The sequence below is a fragment of the Falco biarmicus genome, chromosome 5 (genome assembly GCF_023638135.1).
Source record: "Falco biarmicus isolate bFalBia1 chromosome 5, bFalBia1.pri, whole genome shotgun sequence".
Taxonomy (NCBI): Eukaryota; Metazoa; Chordata; class Aves; order Falconiformes; family Falconidae; genus Falco; species Falco biarmicus.
In genome coordinates, this window is record NC_079292.1 from 12,147,138 (window position 1) to 12,168,345 (window position 21,208).

Genomic DNA, 21,208 nt, shown 5'->3' on the forward strand with positions numbered 1-21,208 from the left:
CAGAAAGTTGCAATAATTGCCCAGGAGAACAGACAACTTATTGCTGTCCTAACCTGTGATACTCCAGCAACTCCATCAAAGCAAATCTAGTTTGTAAATTTAGTTTGATAACTTTCTACAAAAGTGACAAATGATATCAGCTTCCAACATTTACTTTTCAGAGTTGTAATAGATTAGCAACGTCATATGACTGAATCCAGCTTATCAGGCCAGATCTCTGTTTTGGCCCCTAGGGAACAGTTCTCACTGCACTTTACTGGACCTACAGGACACAGGAAGACTCACAGCTCCTGAAGTGAACATCAACAGAAAAACACAGCGAGGATATAGGTAAAACAAAGTAAATGGAAATAGCAACAGAATAAAAATATAAACAATTTGGATCATCCTACTCAACAGTTCTAGACATCACACCCACGGTTGTAACAAAAGCAGGATGAGAGGGCCTAAATAGTAGGGGAAGCAAGTTTAATAAAAGTCCCAGAGAGAAACCAGTGCCTCCTGCATTGGCAGCCCCAGCACTTCTCATTCCAAGATGAGCAACATGGTAGAGAACCAGAGCAGGAGATGAAAAAGTGGCAGTATCAAACTGCTAAACTGCAAGGCATCCAAATGACCTGCTATAGCCCTGACTTTACCTCAGCCTGCTATTACATTTGTCTTTAGCCTCCTTTTCTGTTGTAATTAAACCTCACTAGCGTTATCTCACCATTGCCTTCCATTTCCCTTCATGGCCCCATCATTCTCATACTTTCACTCCTATAACCTCATTCTTGTCCATCTCCTTCTCTTGCCTCCTCTTTCCTTCCCCAGTCCTTCCTGAAGAGCTGCAAAAAATCAGTGTGCTGCAGTTTGCTTCATCTTCTGCACGGGCTCCTGAGGGGTATGAAGTATGTGTGTGCTCCCTTGTTTCATTGTTATATTCAGCGTAAAAATACCTAGTGCTTAGAACTTTTATGCATGTCTCCTTATCCTTCCTTCTGCTATGTCTCTGCAGAAATAATCTGATACTTAAAAAACAACAAAAAACTATCGAATACTTTTTTGTACAGATGTGTTAAATTCTGCCAAAATGTTATTAGTACTGCCTTCCAGCTGAAAACCACACAGACCACCATACAGTGCCTCAGAGAGAAGTGAACTAGTGAAGTACAGCTGTAATTAATGTTTTACAGTGTTAAATAGATTGGGAAAATCCCCTTTAATTTTTCCCTTCTCCTTTAGGTTCCTTTTGGTCTCTTATACACGAGCCTAAGTACTTCCACAACCTGTACTGTAACCCTTTCTGAATGTCACTGTTGGTGGAGCTGATATTCATCATTCACTTCTTTCCACAGAAGATATGAAATTTTACATCTCAAATAGCATACCTGTGCTACACACTACATTTCCCACATTAAACACCACTCTGCCCCAACACAAGTGCTGTAAACCTGGAGCCAGCTTTGACAAAGACTTCAATGTTATTACTAGGCAAAGGGAGGAGTGTTTATTAAAACACACGTGATCCAAGGCAGCTGTGCTTAGACCATATGCATCCCAAAGTGGCAAACCAAAACTCCCCAAAACTCACAAAATACAAAACAGTCACCTCTCAAGGACAACGTGGTGCTCTCATGCTAAGAGATTCCAAGATAAGGTTTTATATATATGCTGAAAATAGGATTATTTTTTTTATGTATTTACTCTTATTCCAGTGAAAATGCCATGCTTTGCTGCTGTGTTTGTTGTGACTATAAAGGTATTGCATACATGCCTAGCTTGCTGGGAAAAAAGGTGATTTACAGACTAAGGATAGAATAATGGCTGGCAATGAGCCAAATCATTTGCTATCTCATGGGGCGTAAAAATCTACTGGTTTACAGTGCAGATTTATCAGTTTATGTACCAAAGATACTATTATCTAGTCTACATACAAATCAAAGCAGAACTACCTGTTTTTCAATTTTCTTGTAACCTCAAAATTACCCACTGATATAAATATGGATAAATAAACTGATCAGAATGACCTGCCTAAAAAAAGGAATGAGATGTGTGCACCCGACAGAAAAATCAGTTTTCAAGAGTCGTGTTTTTCCTTCTCCTGTCCTTGCTCTTCCCTCTGCATTCATCATAGGCCATTAAGAAACTCAGAAATGCCCTCCTTACAGAAACTTTAATTAAAAAGCAAAGATCTGAAAAATAAGAGTATGACACAGGATGGGCTAACCTGACCTGGTATGGCTATTCTTACGCAAGGATAACTTTTACATTACGTGTATCCCCCATATGCTCAATCACTCTGTATTTGAATACAATAATGCACATCTCTGTTTTGGCATGTGCCCAAGAAGTGCTTCGGGACTTTCATGTCCCTCCCTGCCTCCTCACTCACACCCATGACCTATATGTGAGAGCTTCAGGAAATCCTCATTAGGGTCCTTTGGGATATGATACCAAAACCATTTCTAAGTTAATATTAGCAGCTGCTGTGCCTGAGTAGAAATATACATTTAATGGGGATGAATATAAGAGAAAAATGTAAGTAGAATCAAACTGATCCCCACAGCAAAGTACCCAAATTGTTAGCCAGCATGTTGATAAAAAGCAAGATTTTTGTTTCACTGCCATACCACCTGTTCTTTAAATTGTAAGACATGTCTGCTGATGAGGTGAAGCGTGGAAGCTGCTTTGAACAGCAGGGGAACGGATACATTAAGTGCAGTAACTCAACGTGCCTAACACAACACGATTTATGAGGAAGAGTCGTAGTGCTCTAGGGGGCCAGAGCACAAGTGTCCATCCTGCAATAACATCATTACCTACGGCGCGTGAGGGCAAAGGGGGAGATGGAAAAAATACTAGATCTAATGAGAGCAAAGCTGTGATGCCAGTTGCAACAACAACTACACAAACAGCAGGGATGTCAGCAGAGTTTAAACAACAGTCCAAGAAAGGTGCCATGAAAACAGCTCAGGGATTAGACAAGAGAAGAGCTGAAAGGAAAGTGAAGTTCAAAAGAACACACAACTTGGTTACACCTATGCCAATACGGCACAACATCCTGTCCCCATTCAAATTAATGGCAAAGCTCCCATTAATTTCCGTGCGCAGGGCCTGAAAAGAACACCAGCAACTTTAGAAGCAAGTTTTTCCTCTTGGAGCTTTCAATAAAATGAAGACTAATGATAATGGAATCACTAATTTAAACTAAGATTTAATCTTTCCATGTTCATTGTGAAAGGTGCAGATTTTGTTTCCTATGTGCTGAATTGCACAGCTGTGATTTCTTAAAGAAATGGAAAAAAAACCAAACAAACAAACAACAAACACCCAAACAAACAAACAAACCTCAAAGAATATGACTCAAAAATCCTGCAGTCCTCACCTGGTCTAAAATTACACTCCGTTAAAGAAGTCCACACAGAGAAATCAACATTGCACAATCCCACACATTTATGCCCACACATACTCCACTTGCCTTTATTCTGGGCAAGGAAATTACCCTCAAAACTGCCTGCAAAAGCCCTCAGATACTGCTGAGTTTTTAACAGGAATGCATTACTGTAAAAGTTCTGGCTGGCAGGTTCTGCAGGAACACCTATTATAGTATATGGTAGGCTAAATTTGTAGAACTGTTGTTTTGGGTTTTTTTTTAAAAATACAAATCTGACATAATAAGAAGTTGCTGGCTTGGTGAGAAGAAAGGTTAGAATATTAAAGGCAGTAATTAGATGTCAGGAGCACATAAAAGACAGAATTGGGTAGAAGTCCACAAAGAAGGGGTCTCATCCCAGAGAAGAGTTGCCAAACAAGGTGAAAGAGTATAGAGAGAAGGGTTATTATGCAGCCCCTTAAACAGCCATCTAGGACAGAGCCTCTTGCTGACTGCCCTACCTGGACAAACAATTAATTCACTCATCAATTTCCACTCTAGCCACGTTGCCTCCTGCCAGCCCTGCACAACACTTAAAACACCTAGAAGGTAGCCCAGGGTTTGATGCAGAAAAGCCCTCCAGAGTGAGCACAGACAGCACCATAACCATCATCTCCTCTCCCTTCTGCTCGTGCAGCCCTTCTGCATGAAGAAGGCAAGCACAGCACATCGCTTCAAACCAGCTCTGCAGCAGCAGTGACCGCAGACTGAGGCGAACGGCAGTGAGAAGAGACCTGCGGGTCTTCACTAGTGAGAAGAGTCCAGCAAGCTGGAGAAACTTAAACTGCGAGAGAACAGAGCTGGCTTGGGAGCTAATTTCTTTATTTCCCCTATTTTGAATCAGAATTTCTGTACAAGCAGAATGTGTATCTATCCACAAAGAAAGAAAGAAGCAAAAAGATAAAATACAAAGAACTTTTTCACTCTAGGTTTTATTTTTCAAACCAAGCCTTGGTGCTGAGAAATTTCAGAGTTGTTCTTTATGAGCTACACCTGGGGGACAGTCTAAATATGATTGCAAAATATTAAGGCCTATAGGTTGAGGGGTTTTTATTTTGCCATGAAGCACCATGACAGACTGAAGCATGTCCTACATTTTTCATAGAGTGAAAAGACTGTGAATGATGCATTTTAAGGGAAGCAATTTCCATTTTCTTTAGAGAATTTCTTCTTTTTTCTGTAGACCATTTTACTTTGTGACTTGCTGATTCTATTACTGATGCTTATTTCCCCTGAACATGGTGTTACAAGAGAAAAAAGCAGTCAGGTTTTCCATAATTCTTGAGGCAAAATTCAATCTGAAGTGAAATTGTAGTCAACTATAATTTATCAAAATCAATCAACAGCGATCTAAACCAGAACATTCACATCATTAGCAGTTCAAATTAACACACTTAGGAATATTTTACAGGACTTTCATCGCAGGACTCTAAATAAATTTACCTATTTTGTAAACTGCAAGATCAGCCTGTTTTTCATACAGCCGTGTAAACAGGAGGGACTCCATGGAACTTTATTGGAGTGGAACCATTCCAGCATAAAACTATCCGAAGTCAGGCTCCAAATTCAATGCTTAACCTGAAAAACGCTCTTTGGCCTGAAACACTGCCTGGTGCATTAAAAATTTTCACCCTTAAAAGGTCTGCATGTAGTTAAGGACTTGTGTTTTAGTTTTCAGGATATTCTTATTTATGTTTCAAGTGTTTTATACAGAATTATTAAAAATTGAGGGTATAAGTGTTGGTGTGGATTCACTTAGCATATATCTTGCATGGCTACCACAGAGCAGATTATGACCTTTCTTCGTCTACCTACTAGAAGATCTACCTAGCTTGAAATTTTCCTTCTACAAGGAGTCAGCAGCAAGTTCATAGGCATGATGGCAACTCTTCACACTACTCTGCCTTTTCTATCAGGGAGAGGAGTCATTCTAGGGACATTCTAGTCATAGGGAGACTAGACAATATTCAACAGTAATGCCAGTGGAATTAGTTCCTTTCTGTATCAGCCTTCCAAAAATAAAAATCTGGCTTAAAGATCCATCTGACATCTGAAAACACTGACTATCTGAGCACATCTGACCACTTCAGACCATTTGGGCTATTATAGCTGCAGTTTCTGATACCAAAGCATTTTGAACAGAGAAGCATGGAACGTAATATCTCACTTTTACTATTAAATTGCAGACACTTGAAAATAACACGGATATTTAACGCACATATTGTTTAACAGTATTTTTCAGATTTACACTCTGACTATCCAACACACCTAGTGAGACACGAGTAATAATAAACTATTTTCACAGCTCCTAACCCCAGTGATAGGATTGTCAAACAGGTGCATTTGGTAAGTCAGGGTAATCCTAACTAACGTGTTGGAAAGGTGATAAACATAATCAGTTCAGACCTTCACATCAAATTCCTGATCATATACATTGGAGCACTAACAGCACCAAGATCCAAGCATATTTCACATGGCTATTTATGCAGAATTGTTACCACTAATGAAGACAACTTCTTTACTGCATACATAAATCTAAATAAAGCATTTAACTATGAAGCTGAATGACAGTCACTTTGATAAAATTGACTGAATCATGTGAAATTGCACTGTCATTTATTTTAAGGTAAGGGTAGAAAATTCTTTAGAAACAACTTAGAAACCATAAGATGAGAAAATAATTAGTTCAGTTCAGCAGTGATACAAAACTTCGGTTGCTCTACCCGTACTTGGAGAAGCATATGCCAGCACCTAGCACTATGTACATTTCAAAATTACTAATATGTATGTTTAAAAGATATTAAGACATTATCAGAAAATATTTTTTTATGAAGGTCCCTGAGTATCTCTCTGTATTTATCATCTTCAAAAGCAATAGAAAGAGCAAAATCTGTAGCTATTCACAGGATTCTGTATTAATTTAGTAATCCCAAAGACTTAGACCTATTTATGGAACACTGAAAGTCTGCTGAAGAGAAGCACAAATCTTACCCCTAAATATAACATTATTCCATAGAACATAAATTTCCAGAAAAAGCATCGTCGAAGAGCATTAATAAGTTTGGGTTTTTTCTTTGAAGTTGCCAGCTCTCTGTCCCACTCTCTGAAAAGGAACCGAAAAACAAGACTGTTAAGTTACAAGAGCAAATACATGGGTCTCTGGCTCTGACATACTTCAGTTCACTCAAGTATATCCAAGGAGACTTAGCTAAGGTGACTAATGAAAAAAAGCTTTGCAGAGACCCCAAAGACCTGGCCTTCATTGACTTGATAGATCAATAAAAGTTCAAACCTAGTTCAGCCACATATTTGGCAGTTTTAAATACTCAGCCATACATCACCCCACAGGGAATTAATTCATGAAAAGGTCACATTGTATGTTTTTAAAGAAACTTGCTGTACTTAAGACCAAAGCACAAATAGGCAAATTAATGTTTCAGAGCTAGCTCTTCCAGTCTGCAGAAAACAAAACACTAACAAAGCATCAAAAATGTGACTTTTCTACTGCACAGCATTATTTTTAACCTGTGTTGCTGCAACAATAATTTTCTATTCAATAATAAATTGCTGATCAGAAGCAATGCTATAAACAGAAAACATATGGTCAAAATTCAACTCACAGATTAAAGTGCTCCTAAGAATTTCCTCAGGTCTTTTCTCCATTTTTCAACAGAATATCAAATAACCAGAATATTCAATTTATAAACTATCAAAATGCATTAAGCAAACCAATGTTCTCAGTATTTTCCACCAGTTTTGAATATGTATGTTACACTGCAATTAAGTGTAATTGGATTGGCACAACAGTACGGACGTGAGCTGTCCTGGCACACCAGGGAAAACTACACCAGAGGCCAGGGGAGAGGGACCAGATTTAGGTACCCGATTCTGTAAGAGTTAGTCCCAAGTGTACAGCACAAACCATAGTTTCTGAATTAGGACCCACTGAAATAGGGTAGAGAAGAGAGGAAGCCTAAATGAGAAAAGTCAGGGTATGATTTCTGCAGAAGCAATTAGTCTTTCAACAGTGGAACAAAGGAAATGTTACTTAGTTGAAGAAAAAAATAAAACAAGGTTTTACAAGGATATTAGGGGAAGAACGAACAGCAGAGTAGGGAACTAACACTGAAACTGTACGTCTAGCCTTGCTAGTCAATGGACAGATGTCACTGGTACCTGTACACAGTAATTTAGAACATCTAGGTGACACATCAGCACCAGGGATCCCTGTTAGCTCCAAAGGACAACCGTGTGATGAATGAGGACATGTTTGAGCCAGCTTGCACCCAATGGTTTTTAAACATTTTATCCAACAGCTTTTTAATGAAAATTGCAGTATGATTCCTGAAACAGTTATCTCATGAATGTTTCATACCTTTCTAGTTTTTCAGAAAGATTATCAGCAGAGTCTGCAGAAGGGATTTGATAAATATCTGACAGCTCCAACCGTCGTCTGTAACCCTTTTTCAAAATTGGTTTTGTCCATCTAAGTAGGGGAAAAAAAAAAAAAAAAAAAAAAAAAGGTAAAATAATCATCAGTTTCTTAGGTTAATAGGTTAATTCAGGAGTTGCATTGTCTCACCCAAAACACTTTGTCCACAGCATCCAAGTATGCCTATGTGCACACAAATGCACACACACAATATGACATAATATGGCTGACCTCTGCATTATATTTACAAAACTATATTGACAAACTAACATTAAAAGAATAGTTGTAAAGCTGTTGCACTTCATCAGTTTTGGGGTGGGATCATGCCCCAAACTTCAGTCAGTAGCAGTCAAATGAACAGAGGATTGAGACCTTTGTACTGTATTTCCAAATACGTGCTATGTCTATATAAATGAGTAATTAATCAGAACTATATTAAATTTCATCCCTGTAAGACAAAAATCTTAATATAGCTTTAGCATTCCTTTCACAGCTTACATTGCAGTATGCACTTAACAACACACAAAATCTTTCACAGGACTCCTATAAGATCTTCATTGCGTCCATCATATGTAAACATTTTGCATTTCTTTTTTCAAATGTCTTGTTTAAAAACTTAATACCAACTTAAAGGACATTCTGAGTTAAACCAAAGCAGGAAAAAACTCTAGAATGGCTACTTTATAGAGAAAATCTTAATAAGCCATTACTAACTCTATCAAACAATTTGGCTCCTGAAAGGTCTATGAATCCCCAAGTGCCAACTTGCACAAAATTTTGCAACAGGTTCTGTCTTCTTTTTGAAAACACAAGACTAAAACAAAACATAAACAAGCAACCACAAGAACTAACAGTGTATTTTGAACCGATTTGAGTTTCTGCTTTGCTGCCATTGTTAAAAAATACTTCCTTAAAAGAATGAAATGTCTGCAAAAGAAGGTGCTTGTGGCTGACTTCTGTCATGCTTCCATATGTCAACACCATTTGTAAAAAATAAACCCCTGTGATTTACAATTATGATAAAAGTTATGATCTGCAAAGCTTTAATAATTTCAGAAATTTTTGTTTTAAAATGTCTTTATAGACAACAGTTAACAGAGTTGCAAAATAAATGCAATAAAGTTTTCCACGGTCACTTAGAAAACAAGAACAGCTTGTTGGAGATGCTTACCCATATGCCTGTAAGAACATATACCATACACACAAAGTAATCCACATTCTCAATTGCAGCTTCTGGTGGTGCAAAGAGGTCAATACAAAGGTAAAAAAGCATCATCAAACAGACACAAGTGCAAAGAGACTTTAGCACAACAGTCAAAGCCTATTTGTGTGCAACTGTGCACACACACATGCACACTCTAACATTAATGAAGTTAGGAACTGCATGTGACATCAGCCTATAATCCCCATAATTCAGTAAAGCAGTAAATTTTAGTTATATCACACCTACTGCAAAGAGAATGTGTCCTAAGAAATCAGCAGATTACCCTTCATTTCTGCAATCATACTACAGTTTCATATGAATCATACAGGTTTTAGTTCAGTCTTTGACACCACTGTAGCTGCAAAATAACACAATTTGTGGTATGTTACAGCAAGGCAGCTAGGAGAGTCCACTTTGGATGGTAAAACATCCATAAACTTTATTACTGCTGGAAACAGAGCCCAATGTTTTCAGGGATGTAATAAGATGGATTAGAAGAAAACTTTTGAATTAAAAAAAATGATGTTATGTGAAAGTCTTTCATGGCCACTGCAAATGATAAATCCGGTATCGATTTGTATTTTGCCAGCTCCTGATGGCAGAAAGGACAGGTTGCTATTGGCTTTGTGCACACCTTGTGGAGAAATGGGTAAACCTCGTCCTTTGGGAACAGAAACTCTCATGGACTGGTTTCACTGAAAGTTCTGTATACACAGATATTTTGGCAATGATGAAATGAATACAAGTTATGAGACAGTAAAACACTACTGAAGCTAATGCAAATAAGTAACAGTACTTCCTAAGCAACCTTTTTAATTGTCAATACTGTAGCTAAGTAATAACCTTGCTGAGCCCCTTAACAATGCTTTGAGACTACAATAAGCAATTCCAAACTTGTCTTGAGAAAAAGAGAAATGCTTTACTGTGTCCGACTTTTGGGGAAAAAATTTTGCATTGCATTGTTTCCCTCCACACATCTGATTTCTTTTATATATTTTATTAGCACCTACCCTGGCATTTTGCCACTGCCTGAAGTAACAAAATGTGACTGACTGCATTTAGAAAGTGAGCAAAATGTCTATTTTATCATTTGGGGAAGGCAGCATGCTTAGCAGATCTATTGTACTTCTATAAATGTCTCTGGTTCTACTCACACTTAACTGGGTACACTTACCAGCGCCACCTAAATTACATGGTCCCTAAACCACCCTCCTCTCCCAAGTCAACAAGTTTAATACAGACTTAATGCAGTCCTTGTCCTCATCTCTCCGCTCATCTGGGTAGCTGCAACTATGATAGATTAACTCCTCCAGCCAGCTAAAGGAGCGGTGCTGACACCTTCCCCAGGGACCTCCTCAGCTGCAGCCAGGTTCCTACTGCAGACTGCTGGCAAGGCTTGCAGAGAGATGTTCATCTCCCAGCTACCCTGGACTTGCTCGGAAGTCCCACCCTACCTACATCTGGCCAATTTGCAAGCTGTGCCAAGTGGCTTCATGCTGGAGTGGTAATTGTGGGAGGAGTTGGCCTATCACGTGCTGTTTGTCTCAAGGTAGTTTTTCAACAGCTATTTGGGTTGTGCTGTCAAGAACTGTGGGAGACAGTGCATATTTTAATAAAAGGAATATTCCAGACCTAGAACACAAATACTACCTAAAACCAACCTTTTGCCAGATTCCAAGAGCATCCAGTTTACCATTGTGCTCCAGATTACTTGTAAAGTTTTGAAATGCAAAATAGCTATAAATTTATTTTAACTGGCAATATAATCTGCAGTTATCAATGTTTTTTTATCACCTGGTAACACAGCTCAGTCAGAGTTTGTCAATTAATATGGCTCTTCTATTTTTGACTTAACAGAAATGATTTGCCAGTGTTAATTCTGAGCTTCTTCTTGTGGTTGCTGAGAACGAGAAAATTCTTTTGAAAGGAAGAGAGCAAGAAGGAAGGGAAACAGATTGGTTTTACAGCATTACATTAGTAAATGCCACCGGATTACTGGCTGGCATTTAATGAACTCTTTCACAGAGAAACCTGTAGTGCTGTCAGAGTTTTGCACTAACTAGGAATGTTATTATGGGTACACACACATGAAACCCAGCAGGAGACAAGTTTCAGGGGTGTACAGTAGGAAAGAAGAAAAGAAGGAAAACAAGTTCCATCTCTGTTATTGATTGCCTGTAGCAAAAAAAAAAACAAAAACCTTATGAGTTTGATATGTAAATACTGTATACATAACATACTGTTTTAACTTCTCTTTTGATAGGTTTCTAATGACCATTTCTTTGTCAGTCACTTAGGCAATTATATAATAGATTTCTTACTACAGCTATTTCTTTCTCCAGCATGTTCAGCCTCATTCCACTTGAGCAAATTGTGCCGATAGGACAGATGTCTTTGGCTTTCCAGAGAGTATTAACACAGACTGTTAACTTGTCAATAGGATTTGACTCTCCCTTAAGGCTGCTTTGCATGTCACTGAAGACAGAAGGAGCCTCTGTGTTGCTAAGCCAACTGCCCAGATCTTCCTCCTGGGCACAAGGATTCCCCAGCTCCATCAGGGCCTTCAGGTCAAGAAGCACAGGGCATTGGGACAGTGACAGAGCAGCAGTGCCGGGCTATCCAAGACCTGCAAAGCAGAGCTGCTCTGTTGCAAGAGTCCCTGATCAGGCTGGTACCATTTCAACACATCATGTGCACAACGCTGCAAAATCCACTGAGCAGCGCAGAAGTGACCGTGTCTTCACTTCCTTCTCTTACAAAGCAATAGAGTAAGGCATAGTGCCTGCAGCTTCTAAAGAACTGGACCTAAATCCTGATATAGGCAGAGCAAGAAAAATGCCTCTGGTTTTATGTTATCCCTTGTTTCAACATGGGGGGGGGGGGGGCGTGACATAATCAAGCCATGATTATGATGCTTTGGAGCCTAAGGTTCACAAGGTGTTTGTAAAGCCACAGATTCCTTCTATCTGTAGGAAAAGACTGAGGTACCACGTAGACCTCCGACATTCCCAGAGGGTCAAACCAGACCGGACTCTGTCAAAGGCTCTGTATTCCCATCCTCTCCCAAAAGATACACATCACTCCAGCAGCAGAACAAATTGTAAATTGTTGCTTACTTTATACTGGAGGCGGTAGCTTTAGTACGCTCGAAATGGTTTTCTCCAGAAGTGTGTCTGCACCACCAGCCCTCTTCTCTGAGCATCCTGTGACACAGCTGTAAAAAGGTGACCCTAGCTCTGCATGACTCTTGCTAACAGATGGGAGAAGTCAATGTACCCATGAAGCACAAGTGCCAGGCACCACAGCCTAATTCCTGAGCGTTAGTTACCTTCAACAAAGTCGGGTTGCAGTTATTTTGTTTCAAATGGTAACCAGCTGAAATAGCACGTTATATATTCTGAAAACTCTTATTAAAACCTTCAGCATTTTCCCCTTTAAAAACAAGCAAATGCAATACTTTGAGCTTAATATTTACACACAATTATTGCAGGACTTCAACAACAGAAGGTAAAAGCAGACCCCATTAATTTCAGCTTTTGGGTTTGTTTTTTTTTTCTCCCAGATCACAAAAAATAAGATTTAAAGCTCTTCACTAATAAACAGTTCTTCCCCATGAGGTATATTTGACACGGAAAATATTTAGCTGCAATGTCATCAACTCTGCCACTAGCTGTGAGCAGCACCATTTTAAGAATAATCAGTGTTCTGCTGAAACCCCAGGATTTCAACAGTGAATCTTAATTAGGATTACTACACAGCAATTCTTGGGGAATGCCTGCCTTTTTATGTTGTTTTTGAGAAGTGATATTTATTCAGATTATTATCTAATCTCTAAATGCTTTTTGAGATTCAGATTTTTAGCAGAAATTCAATACTTTTTCCTTACAGTTAGTAAGACAGTCAAAGTATTTCAGTTGGCAGAATTACTGAGCTACTTTTGAGAGAAAACAAAGCACGTTAGGGGTACAAAGATACTGAAGTTGCGTAAGATGCAAGGACAGAATACATGCAATGTATATTAAAAATCTGTAAATTGTTTAGATACCAGAGTGAAACATACTATATGCCTCAAATATTTAACAAAGCTATCAAAATAAGATAATGATGATGTGTTATGAACTTGGCAAGGCTGTTTCAGCATATACCTACAGTGAGACTGGCTAGAAGATATTTCTTCATCTTCACTCTTTTTCTCAGTTACATATCCCATAGCAAGAATAAGAGAGATTTCTTTCTCCTAGTCCTTTGAAAGACCAAGGCACATTGCAGAAAGTCAACAAAACAATTGCAGAGCTGTGCTATTCATGCTTGAGCTGATTTTTAAATTCTTACAGATATGTCACTAATGTGACAGCAACAAATTTACCCAGTTTAGCACTCCACTGTCTTAGCCATCCATTTATAAATAAATTTCATAAATCTGTTATTTGTTCAAAACCCAATGACTGATATGTGATCGGGTATATACACCTTGAGAAACTGATGAACACATTTGTGGCAGTTCAAGCAGGGCAAGTGGAGAGTGGGAAGATTATTTATTTATTTATAACACCAAGTATCAAAATGTACATCGTCATGACAGTAATATGGAATTAATCCTGATTTAGGGGCTGCTTCTCTTACTGCTTGCTCTTTGCCATCTTCTGTGTATCCTGGTATTTGCTGCTGCTACTCCTCAGCCTGACCCTTGCAAGTTAATGAGAAAATATCTCATATCTTCCGATTTCCAAAATGATCTTGGGCTTTGAGCAAAGCAACATTGTTTTGTTTTGGTTTTGGTTTCTTTGTGTTTTTTACCTCCAGAGAAATAAAAGCATCCCATATTTTACAGATTAACTTTGAACTGAGTTAAGTTGAAATAAGTTAAAGTGAAATATCAGATTGACTCCAATACAATAAAGGTTCACATCTTTTACTTTAAAAGCTGAAGAAAAAAAAATTAAAAATATAAATACCACATTAAAAGATGGGAATATACCTGAAACCACGTACCTTCACCATGTACCTAAGGTACAACTTACTTATTCCCTCCTAATTTTGGGAGCTTCATGACAACGCAGCCTTGGTTTAGCTACTTGCTGACTGTGAAAATGCTCATGCTGATCCTTTTGCTTATGTGAGAGGGAGTGATATGTAAACACAGCCTGTGAGTCCTCACTCATCTCACCCAGGCATATCCCCTGTCTCATGGAAGCCAGCTGAATTGCATCTACAAGTTTACATTGCAAAATTTTGCAAGATTTATCATTAAAGTCTTATATGCTAGAGTTTAATTTGACCTTTGAGGTTTTTATTTTAGAGGACACAATTTGACACGTCATTACCCAGATGTCAGATTGGTACCATCCTGCCCCCACAACCTCCACACCTACATACACATGCTGCAAAGGCTTGGGGGGGGGGGGGGGGAATGCGGGGTAGGGGGGAGTGAATAATAATAAAAAAAAAAAAAGATAACGGTAACTTGTAGAACTCTCCTGCAATAAGTCACACTATTCTCACCAGTTTGAAAACCAGTGCACTGAAAAAATTTAGACATTAAAAGACCAAGACTCTTTTGTATGAAAGAGGTCATAATTGTTTGCTGTAGCAATATTCTGAAATAACTTTGTCAAACCAGAAATACCTTATGAAATTAAAGTCCTGGACAGGAGATCTCAAGTAGTCTGTACTGGCTCCACCACATGCTCCCAGGACAAATCACAGTCCTTGCACACCCCTCTTTCTTCTCTACAGAACTAATAAGGAGTTTTAGCCCATCCTTTGTGCTAGCTACTTAGACTTCAAGATCTTCAAATCAGACTTTATTATTATCAAATATTTTCCAGTGCTTAGTACAGTAGACTTCAAATTTCTGTATAGGGCATTTAGAAGCCTCTATAATACAGATAATAAAACTATTCTCCATGTCATTGCTTACAGTATTAAAACAGAATTCAAGGATTCAGATGGATATTTTCTATCGCACCAAAATCAAGTAAGTATGGAGGAGAACAAAAATATACAGATCAGTCTGCAAACCTTTCAGATGCTTGATCATTTCATTTTGAATATCAACATGTTAAGTCTTCCTCCTGCAGGAGGAAAATAAGCTTTACATCTATTTAGAAACTCAGATGCAGCTTGATACAGGCAACTGTTCTTTAGAGGTATAAAGCAGCCAGAGAAGGTCACTGTGCTATGCAGGGTTTGCACTTCTGCTTGTTAGAACAAAGATGTAGTATAAGACTGAGCCAAGGACACAATTTAGCCTTATTATCAAAGAAGGTATTCCTGTAGCTGAAACTATTTCGGACTAGGAGACTCAGCATCCTTCCTCCAGTTCACTTCAAGTTTCATATTTTACCTTGGAAATATTAACAGAAATCAAATTTTCAAAAGGAGTCCAAAATTTGCATGTACGTCTTTGAACCATCTGGGGGCTGACTTTCAGAAGTACCAAAAGCTCACCGTTACAAAAAGTTCTGAAGGGCTGGCAGACTGGCAGGTCTCCAAGGACCACTTGTGGCAACAGACAAATGACCAGGCAGCCTCACAGGGCCATATTCTGTGCTCTGTCTGCATCTGTGCTTGGTTATCACTGACAGACAGGATTTATGATTACCTGGGATCAGTGAAAGGCAGGTCCTCAGGACTAGACACGTAAAGGGCCTTAAGAATATACTGTAGGAAATTTGCCTTGTGTAATGTCAAAGCCAGCTGTACCAGCAACCGAGCCATCAGACCATGCAACTCAATCCACCTGCTCACAGCTGCCAACGTACACAGAGGCTCCCTACTCAGTGAGGAAAGATGAGCAAGATGCTACAGCTAGGTCTTGATAGGGGATGCTCCAAATACATGCTGGAGATGACAATTTCCAGGCACCCACTCTCTGAAGTGAAATTTATAGGCATGGATTAGGTCTTTAAGCTTCCCATACAATACCTGGGATTTTTAGGAACTCAAGACACTTTCAGGGGAAGTTTTGAGTACAAATGTACTCACTAAATCCCATACTTCTTCAGGAAAACAGGCACATAAAACCTTACCTATTTAGTAATCAAAACCCTAAGTACCTTCTTGGTATTAAATCCTAAAATATGTAGTTCAAGGATAGAGCGGAGATTACCTAGGGCAGGTCTGGCTTTAGTTCCTTTCTCTGAAGGGACTCAAACTAATTCTCATGAGAATGCCTTTTCAATCCAGAAACTTAGTCAAGGCACTCTTGAACTTGCAATTATGACTGAATTAAGGTAGGAGTGAAAAAACAACCATGACTGTAGCCCACAGGCCAGGTACTTTCAAAACTTAAGTGCTGGATTCTGTTATCCACCCTAAAGGCTATTAACAGACTTCATTAAAAGTGCCCTCAGAAAAAAAATCAAGACTTGCAAACAAGTTTCTTACCCAGTAGACTACAGAGCCACTCTTGCTCTCATGCTTTAAAAAAAGTAGCTGAGCCAGAGATAGGCAACAAAAACCCCTTCTCTACCATACACTGGTAACACTGGTCCTACCTCCTAGAAGAGGTGAAATGTAGAATTGAATTACTTTTCCTACCCCTCCCAGCATACACACAACAGAAGAAGGAATCCAGCTTTTATCCCCTACATGCTAAATTGTTCTTGGAACCACTGGACAGCTGTATAAAAAAGCAGCAGGTTACTTTTTCTCTGGCTTGGAAAGAAATCAGCTAGAGCAGGTTTGATGGACTGAGCCCACAAGAAGACATGGCACAAAAGCTGGCTTAGTTTGTATTTCTCATTTGGATTTAATAATGTATCAGGCACTGAACTACCAAGTCCTGCCAAGACAGCTGTCACTTGATTAGACAGTTGGACAGGAGCACAAGGATTGCTTTTTGTGAACTTGTATTTAAATATCTGAATTTGCATTTAAAAAAAAAATATCAGAATTGTCCCAAAGTTGCAGCCATTTCTGAAACTCCAGCAATAACTTCGTGTTCTGACACCCAGCTAAAAATTAATTTATTAGCTTGCCTTAATAAAACCATAACAACACTTCCTGATATCAGTTGATCTGCAATAAAAACTAGGTGATTGCAAAGTACTACAATGTTGTTTGCTACAAAAGGTATGGCCTTGACACTGCAAAATTCCAAGAACATAAGTAATTGTTATAAAGACAAAAGTGAATCTTCAGAACGAATACTAAGTTCAACATATGACCATCTGACTGCTTCTGCATAAAACACTATTTTCTCTAAACAAGACAAAAAGTTGCCAATGCACAGATAAATGTCTTTCATGTGGTTGGAAACAAAAGGGATCAACTCTGAAAATGTAATAAGGAAAACAGAACACAAAAGAAACCCTGAAACCCCAAACACTCAGTACCTAGTGTTTTTTAAGTGTCATCGTAAGGAAATATCTCAAACCACTTGTCTTCACACCTCATTTCTTAACCAACAAAACTCAGTTGTTAAACAAAAACAGTTCCGATTTTAGGCTGAAAGTTGATTTCTAATGTCTAAATACTTTCTATCATGACCATCCCAAGCAATTCTCTTTTGTTGCCCCATCAGTGTCGCTAATCTTGGAAATCCAACAAAAAGGTAACATTTTCCCTAAGATACTATTCCTTGTATACAAATGACAGTTTCTCACTTTTTGGCAAAAAAGAATTAAAAAAAAAATGTACAAATGATACTAACACAAGTCTAGATTATTCACTTATGATCACGGAGCGCCATTCTGACTTTGACACATTTAAACCTATCCCTCCAGCCCAAACAGGACACATTATGAAGCAATAAAACCTTGCCAATAAAACTAATAATGTATGTTTTTTAAATTCTTAATTATTTTTAAAAGAAAGACACCCTAGCTGCCAAACTGGATGTAATGAATTTTCTTATCTTGTGGCTTTCACTTTTGTGACTTTTTCAATTATTTCATATAATATTTGTGAAGAAACAAAGACATTCACAATGTACATGGTAAAAAACACAAGTAAGCAGAAACTGTCATTCACAGAAACATCATTCCAAAGGTATCAGCCCCCTGTTAGATACTTCATAGAGGTACACATACAATTTTGACTGTTCTTACCCAGTGAACTGTTTACTACCCTGATCTTCCTATGAAACGATGTTACTATAAAGTCCTGTAAATAAATTTCTCTGCTCTAGATATTCGCCATAAACATCTCTTTAACATTCTATACTTAATTATTACCACTTCAGTTACAGTCAGGTAGCAGGTACAATATAATGTATCATATGTTATAAGCATCATTCAAATATCATTCAATTGACCTAAAGACTATGATTTTATAAAGACCAGGTCAGACCCAGGGATGGTTAATTACGCATTTAAAGAGCATGAACTCATTCTGGTTTCAGCCATGGGAACTTTAACTAAGGTAGGAATAAGAAATACATGTGTTTGATCTTATAGGGGTTATTTTCTTTCAGCATCACAGGTTCTAAGAGAGCACTACTCTGATAGAAGCTTTACAAATAAATAAAATTAAATGGAACGAGTGGCTCCTTGAGCAATGAAATTAATATCAGCCTCATTTCCTACAGATTTGTATCTTATACTTGACAGGATCACTGACTGAAGCCTCTTCTGTGGAGAATTTGTAAAAGCTTACACTCCCATCACCCACAGTCCCTGTCTCTAAGAGCACTTGAGAGCAGGGTGGCTTCTTTCCCACTGCTGCACCGCTGGAGGATACCTCTAGGATCCTCACCTTTACCTGGATGTTTGTAAAACTTTAGAACAGGTTACATTCAGGATCCTTCCCCACTATCACATCTGGCTAAAAAGAGTGGGGGAGGCAGACAGAGTGGTTCATACAGACCTACTTCCCTTAAGAAACTTTAAGAAAAAGTTCCGGCCAGGCTGCTGAAAAGGAAAGCTATCCTGAAAGGATTTAAAAGTCAGCTAAAAGCCCTCAGCTGCTCAGACAGAGACTTCGTGCCAATGTTATGGTTTTACATCACATGTTCCCATTTCATTCACCACGTTCATGTTTTAAACAAGATTTCCTCCCTCCCCTCCCTGCTGTGTGAAAGACCCTCAAGTAACTAAAAGGGGAACCAGCCACCCTGGTGAAACTGGTAGTGTGTGGGCCAAAGCCAGAAAGATTTTTTGCTCTTTCCAGCTAGCAGTGCCATTTCTAGCAATGTCACACAAAACATATTCAGGTTTCTATATTGTCTTAAAAAGTACGTTGTGCCCAGGCATTAGTATTGGCTCCTTCTTCTCTTTTTATGTGAAGTTGTGAGAAAGAAAAGGTGCCAGAGACTCTGCTTGTAAGAGAACACTTGCAAGGCTTACAAGGAACTGTTTCCAGTAAGATTTTATTACACTTACACACTGAGCAAATGCTAAACACCCAAAAAGCCAAACAGGAGGAATCCTTGCTCTAAGAGCATTTCCCCTCTACTCCCCCCAACCACGTTCTCACAGTTCACAGTGAAATAACAGATTAACTAGTTGAGCAAGTTACCAAAGGTTGCTCAAATTATGTCATAAATTCATCTGTCTGGGTCCAGAGGGGGTTTATGACACCTGGCAGACAGAGCCCATTCCTGGTGCTAAAACCCCAGCAACAACAACAAAAAAAAAAAAAAAAAAAAAAAAGAGAAATCTCATCCTTCAGCAACAAGCCAGACTCCCACCGCCCTCCCCGCAGACCTGGCCAGAGCTAACTGGCGCCCAGCGCTCGGTCCCCTTCTCCGCCGAGCGGGGTGGGAGAGGCGCCCCCCGCACCTCCCCTGCCCGCTGCCCCCGGCCGCACGTGTCCCGCCGCGCCGGCGCTCCCACCTGAAGAAAAGTTTGGAGAAGACGTTCGCCTTTTCCAAAGGGGACCTCTGCATGGTTCCCGGAGCTGCCGTGCGGAGCGGTGTCGGTGCGGTGCGCGGGGAACAGGCGGCAGCCGCTAATCGCTGACGCCTCACTCGCCCGCTCTGCTCCCGCGGCTCTCCCACCTTATCCGCTCGGCCGGCTCTGATGTCACCGCCTGCCTCCTGCCCCTGCCCCTCTCCCCGCCTCTGCTTTGCCCAGGTTCAAAACCGGGAGGGCTGGGGCCCCGGCCCGGGCGCTGCCTGCGCTGCCGCCTCCTCCTCCGCCTCCCCGCCGCGCCCGGCACCGCGCACCGGGCGCGCCCTGCGACTCCCCCCCGCGGCTGCCCCCTCCGCCCCGGCTCCCCGCCAGCCCATTAACTCCACCTGCCGACTCCGCTTCGCGAGTTACCCCACGCCGGGTCCCCAACCTCCTCCCATCACTCAGGTCCTCGCCCGACCGGGGGCAGTGCGGGAGAAACTACCCCTCTGTATGTGCCTTCCGCCCCCCTCGAGGAGCGGAGACCCTCCTGCCCCCCCCGAGCGGGTAGGTCCCCACCGCAGCGCCTGCCCCATCACACCGGCCGCCTGCCCGCAGCCCCCCAGAGACCCGCGGGGACCGAAGCCGGGGGTAGGCTTTGGTGGGTACCTAGAGCCCCGGTTTCCCCCCCACGCCCCCGGCTGCCCCGACACCTGTGCGCTGCGGGAGAGCGCAGCGGCACGGAGAGCTTGGGGCAGAAGGTGGACGGTGAGCTGAGGGGAGGATAAGCACGAACGGCAAACGCGATCACACCCACTGCAAAATACTCTTGCTTCAGTTTTTCAATTGTGCCTGGCAGGCACAGCTACCTGAACAGAGAGGAATGGGAACTGAAGGTATAAGAAGTTTAGCCCAAACACCCCGACTTAACACTAAAGCTGTTTCTGAAGCGTTATACACGTGCCATACAAACAAAATCACCACTTTCAGAGTGCAAAAGCAGAAAGCATGCTTAAAAGAAGACAAAGATGACAAGAAGCAGGAAAAAGAACTTGTGATTGAGTTCTGTGTAAGACTTAGTTTTATTTAATGCTTTATTGACATTATTTACACACCGCGCTTTCCTTTCACTTCTGTAACTTAAAAAACATGGATGGAATGGTCACACTTTTCCTAAGCGTGTAGCTGTTCCCCTCTAAACTGCCTCCGTAAAGAGGCAAACGTGCTTCTCTATGGACTTACAGATTGTGCTACAATTTAACAAGCTGTTACTCTTTGCAAACATTTTTTTATTTCACCGCTTCTCGCTACACCCCACTGTGTTTTCATAAAGAATTTGTCTTTGCCTTGGCAATCCTCCCTCGCAGACTGAGATAGCTACG

The 21,208-nt window shown here is 40.2% G+C and overlaps 1 protein-coding gene across 1 annotated transcript in view; it reads right to left on the reverse strand.

Annotated features, from left to right (window-relative positions):
- The window catches only part of CFTR (CF transmembrane conductance regulator), a 91,908-nt gene extending 72,026 nt beyond the window's left edge, over window positions 1-19,882 (reverse strand). Inside the window, exons 1-3 of the mRNA XM_056341239.1 lie at window positions 19,830-19,882; window positions 7,791-7,901; window positions 6,407-6,518 (exon numbers count right to left, since the gene is read on the reverse strand). Of these exons, the coding sequence (XP_056197214.1) occupies window positions 6,407-6,518; window positions 7,791-7,901; window positions 19,830-19,882 (276 nt within the window). The remainder of the gene's footprint in view (window positions 1-6,406; window positions 6,519-7,790; window positions 7,902-19,829) is intronic.
- Window positions 19,883-21,208: the final 1,326 nt, after the last annotated feature.